This window comes from Pangasianodon hypophthalmus, chromosome 29, assembly GCF_027358585.1.
Source record: "Pangasianodon hypophthalmus isolate fPanHyp1 chromosome 29, fPanHyp1.pri, whole genome shotgun sequence".
Classification (NCBI taxonomy): Eukaryota; Metazoa; Chordata; class Actinopteri; order Siluriformes; family Pangasiidae; genus Pangasianodon; species Pangasianodon hypophthalmus.
The window spans coordinates 2,364,616-2,369,957 of record NC_069738.1 but is presented as its reverse complement, the minus strand read 5'-3'; the positions used below and the strand labels follow the sequence as shown (position 1 = coordinate 2,369,957).

Below are 5,342 nucleotides of genomic sequence, written 5' to 3'. Positions count from 1 at the left end.
TTTATGGTACTCACAATCAGGAGTAATTAGTGTGTTTATGAGACTCACAATCAGGAGTAATTACTGTGTTTATGGTACTCACAATCAGGAGTAATTAGTGTGTTTATGGTACTCACAATCAGGAGTAATTACTGTGTTTATGAGACTCACAATCAGGAGTAATTAGTGTGTTTATGAGACTCACAATCAAGAGTAATTAGTGTGTTTATGAGACTCACAATCAGGAGTAATTAGTGTGTTTATGGTACTCACAATCAAGAGTAATTAGTGTGTTTATGAGACTCACAATCAGGAGTAATTAGTGTGTTTATGGTACTCACAATCAAGAGTAATTAGTGTGTTTATGAGACTCACAATCAGGAGTAATTAGTGTGTTTATGGTACTCACAATCAGGAGTAATTAGTGTGTTTATTAGACTCACAATCAGGAGTAATTAGTGTGTTTATGAGACTCACAATCAGGAGTAATTAGTGTGTTTATGAGACTCACAATCAGGAGTAATTAGTGTGTTTATGGTACTCACAATCAGGAGTAATTAGTGTGTTTATGAGACTCACAATCAGGAGTAATTAGTGTGTTTATGGTATTCACAATCAAGAGTAATTAGTGTGTTTATGAGACTCACAATCAGGAGTAATTAGTGTGTTTATGGTACTCACAATCAAGAGTAATTAGTGTGTTTATGGTACTCACAATCAAGAGTAATTAGTGTGTTTATGGTACTCACAATCAGGAGTAATTAGTGTGTTTATGGTACTCACAATCAAGAGTAATCAAGAGTAATTAGTGTGTTTATGTTACTCATATTTAATTACTCATACCTCTCATTACTCATATTTGTCGCTTGTAGTTAAGAGTAATGAAGAGTAATCACTACATTTCATGTTACTTGTAATGAAGCATAATTATGTGCAATCTAGAGTAATACACAATACAGTACAATTTGTTACGCAGAAGTTTTAGTTTTAGCATAACAGTATTATATTGTTGAAGCAGTAATGACTGTCACCCTGCGTGTAAGCTAATCTGCAAGCTAAATCATGACAATATGAAGTATAATGTCTTTAATGTTTCATATAAAGTATATATCATCAAAAATAGTCTATTCTTTTAATCTCTGACCAACACTGAGGGCAGTGAGGTGCATTATGGGTAGGCTGCATGAAGAATGTGATCATGTTATACAGTCCATTTGTTCAAATCTGACACCGATCTCATTCGTTTAAAGTGCTTAACGTAATTCTGTTTCCATTAACTATACGAATAAAAAAACAGAAGAGGTATTTTACTCTATATAAAACTTTTTACAGTAGGTGATATAATACATACACAGTACATATATCTCAAAGACACTTCCTGTTTAGTGCGAGCTGTGAGCGTAGTTCTTACAGATGAAGCACTCAGAACATCAAAACCAGTTTCTGTGAATGGCTGAGTATTGATTTGCGCGTGCAGAGCGCTGATCATTTATTTGATTGTGCTTAAATATCTCTTTCCATTTGGCTTAATAGCCATTAGTGTGGCACTCTCAGCACTTTACCGTTCTAAAATGAACATGTGGTCCTCCCACATGCAGAAATACATGAAGTTGTGATTATTTCCACTGCAGTTGTTCGCTCAGACAGAAGGAACTTTGTGTATCTCTGTATCTCTGTATCTACTGTAATAATAAAGTCTGTCCCGTGCTCATGCCAGGACTTTCAGTCACAATGGGCCGTATTCAGAGTGAAGTGTGTGTGGTGAGGATTTAATACTGACAATGTGCACATCACTATTCAAATTCACATTTGAGAGCAATGAAAAAAAAAACACTATTCCCTTCTTCCTTCTTCAGTCTGCATTTTCTATCCCCGATATTTTTGTAATCTATCTCTGAATACAACAAACCTTCCCAGTGTGAATATCATTGTAATTTCTGGACTTAAGTCGCCAATTCCGTATACGGCCCTGATTGTACTGATTGTCTTTACTCTTCTACACCTGCGGAAGGTAATGATTTATAATCCCACTGTCCAGAAGAGGTTCAGAAGAGGTGGTCTGGTTGCTCTCAAGGTTTCTTCCTCATGTCATCTCAGGGATTTTTTTCCTCGCCACTCTCCCCTCTGGTTTTTTCATTAGGAATCTTAATCTGCATCCAGATTTCCGTAAAGCTGCTTTGTGAATTGAACTGAATTGAATATACAGTATAGTTTCCTGTGAACATCCTATCTTCTTGTCCTACACAGTGTATTCACTTCCATACCAGCTGCACATTCTCTTAAACGCGTTTTGCCTCATTTCATGAGTAATAGGCACCAAAACGATGCCAATCATAAGCACCATGAGTCCAAACGACAGCATGACAGGGCCCAGGATGTTGGCGTATGTCTTGGATATTCCAGCAAAGTAGAGGCCAGTGAAGATCACGCCACCGACCAGCACACTGCCCCCGGTGCAGATCAGCACAATGGCGTTGCGGTAGAGCTCGCAGGTACTACGCGCTGTTCCGGCGTGCCACGAAAGGCTGAACACCGTCCCATCCGTGTACGGACTGAGCGGCTCAGGAGTGAGGGAGAAAGAGAGAGAACGAGCAATAGAGAGAGAGTGCTCAGCCAGAGCGATGAGCTCCAGAGGAGACGATGATGACGGCATGGCCGGTATACTGTTAAGCATAGAAAAATGACATAAGCTTATCAACATTACATACTAAAAATGTCTGAGTCCACCAAGAACTAAAAAAGAAAAATCTTGCACTGAAACGTTGCACCCTGACAGAGCTGTCATGGTTGTTCATGAACTATCAAGAAAAGTAGCATAAAGATTCAGTCAAGAAAGCCTCAGCCACGTTTAGTCTTAAAACCTGCTTCTGATCTCTGATCTCTACTCCTGCCCATGAGTCAGTCCCAGGCCCAACATCTCTATTCCTAATGTAGATGGACCTCTGATGCATTTCTAGTTCCAGTCTCAGCTAGTTCCTGTCCTGTATCTGTCTCACCCCCAGATCCAATCCTAGTCCTGTTCTTTGTCTCAGATCCATTGACGCAGTTCGAGTCCCTTTCTTTTCTTGGCCAGCTCCAGTACGCTGCCTGTCCCAGCCCCTGCTCCAGTTCCAGTCTTTGTTTTTCACTTGGCAACATCACTTTGACCCTTGATGCCATTCCAGTCCCTTTCCAGCCCCATACATATCTCATCTCCTGATCCAGTTCCAGTCCTTGTTTTTGCTATAGATCCGTATTGGCCCTTGATACAGTTTCAGTCCTGTTATTGGTCGGCTCTTTCTTGGTCCTGTACCTGTCACATCCCCTGATCTAGTTCCAGTCCATTCCCATGCAGTTCCAGTCCCATTCTTGGCCAGTTCCAGTTGTCACCATTTCTCTTCTCTCAGAACTTCCCATGACATTTATATTGATTTTACATTATCTGCTTTTGTTCTGTTTTGACATGTGGCTTTGTTTTGGTTCTAGCATTGTCTCATTTTGTCATGAGTGTATTTGCCAATTGTGTCCACCTGGTCCCTCTTTAGATCTTGATTAGTTTGTCTATTTATACCCTGTTGTGTCTTTGTCTAGTGGTGAAGTCTTCTTTATTATAAGTGTACGCTCCTGAGCCTTATTTCCTATTCCTGTCTCTTTCCTGTCTCTTTCGGTTCATGCCTATGTTTGTCTTTTGATTTTTATGTGTTTTGGTTTTGTTGCTGTCTGCCTTTGTCCTGCCCCCCAATGGACTTCGATGATGCTCATTGGACTCACTCTAATAAAACACACACTGCGTATACGCACTTGCATCCTGCTTACACCACATTACAGTAGTCCTGTACCTGCCTCGAGTGCCTGATCCAACTCTACTCGTTGTCTTGGCCACAGATCTATTTGGACCCTGAAGCAAGTCCAATTAATTTCTCATTCCATTCCCTGTCTCAGGTCCTGATCCAGTTCCAGGTTTTTTTGTGCCTCTAATCCACTTTGGCTTCTAATGTTCCACTTCCAGTCTCTAACCTGTCTCTGTTTTCTCAGCTCCCCGCCGTGTTCCCAAAGTTTCACCACTTTGCTCTGCTTTCCGCTGTCCAGCACCCTTCCTGTTTATTATATTTCGTCATGTTTCAGGAGCTGCATGATACAAGCTGGGCTCTGTCACAATCCCGACCTATTTACTACACTCTTTAATCATAATGTTACATCATTAGCATCATCAGCTTCATGTGTGTCTCCAGTCCACTGTGATGGTAAAAGCAACTTGTTTTTTTACTTAATGATGGCAATATGTGTATTTAATATAATTAGCTTTTCATAAGAAGTGCAAGGAAAATAATTTATCGTGGTGGACTCAGACTTTTTGGACCCTCAAATATCAAAACTAACATTTAAAAATAACAACTATACAAACGCAATAAATAAAGCAAGCTGCTCTTAGTAACTGCAAACAGAGAATAATTACACTTACTACGAGTAGTTCCATAGAGACAAATACCCTAATAATAATAAATAATAATAGTAGAGTCATAACTGTTTTTAATCTCTCAAACATGATTACATGGCTGAGGACGTCAAAAAGTAAACTTCAGAAATTAAAAAAAAAACTTTAATGTTGACAGTAAACTACAGCTAATGCAAAGACCCAATCTTTTCTAGACCACACCCTCATAAAAATACAGTAAAATAAAGATATTACAACTAATAATAATAATAATAATAATAATAATAATAAATGAAGAGAAATGCACTTCCTTATAGAAATTTAGACAAAATTCCCAAATATGTAATGAAGCAAAATCTGTTGCTTTAATCGTAATTCAGGACGGTCACTACAGGATCATCTAAAATAAAATAAATAAATCTTATTCTGATCGAAATCTGCGAAATATATAGAAATAAAATAATTATTTAAAGTCATATTAGAGTCTTACCTGAAACGCTGAATGGAATCAGAGCTTCAGAGCTTCAGAGCTTCAGATCTTCAGATCGAGGCGAAAGGATCACATCACACCATCGGCATCAACTCTCTTTACAGCCTGTCCGCAAGGAATGTGTGTGTGTGTGTGTGTGTGTGTGAGAGAGAGAGAGAGAGAGAGAGTTCCCAGGAAATCTCCAAGGCTCTCACTCACTCCTCTCATCTAATTTAGTGAGTCTTTCATTCTGTATTTCTTCCCCCTCAGCCATTCATGATGATGGACAGATGGTTGATGGATGATGATGATGATGATGATGATGGACAGATGGTTGATGATTGATGGATGAAGACGATGATAATGATGATGATGATGATGATGATGGACAGATGGTTGATGATTGATGATGATGATGGACAGATGGTTGATGATTGATGGATGAAGACGATGATAATGATGATGATGATGATGATGATG

At 39.0% G+C, this 5,342-nt stretch overlaps 1 protein-coding gene across 1 annotated transcript; it reads right to left on the bottom strand.

Moving 5' to 3' along the window:
- Positions 1-913: 913 nt before the first annotated feature.
- On the bottom strand, positions 914-4,976 carry LOC128317689 (phosphoinositide-interacting protein-like). The gene is made up of 2 exons (XM_053231286.1): positions 4,884-4,976; positions 914-2,642 (listed from the first exon to the last, which is right to left on the bottom strand). The coding sequence occupies exon 2, from the start codon at positions 2,630-2,632 to the stop codon at positions 2,219-2,221; it is 414 nt and encodes a 137-aa protein (XP_053087261.1). The 5' UTR covers positions 2,633-2,642; positions 4,884-4,976; the 3' UTR covers positions 914-2,218.
- Positions 4,977-5,342: the final 366 nt, after the last annotated feature.

Bases quoted from the DNA above. Each gene is read 5' to 3' on its own strand.
- LOC128317689 (XM_053231286.1), bottom strand. From the start codon at position 2,632: ATGCCGTCATCATCGTCTCCTCTGGAGCTCATCGCTCTGGCTGAGCAC.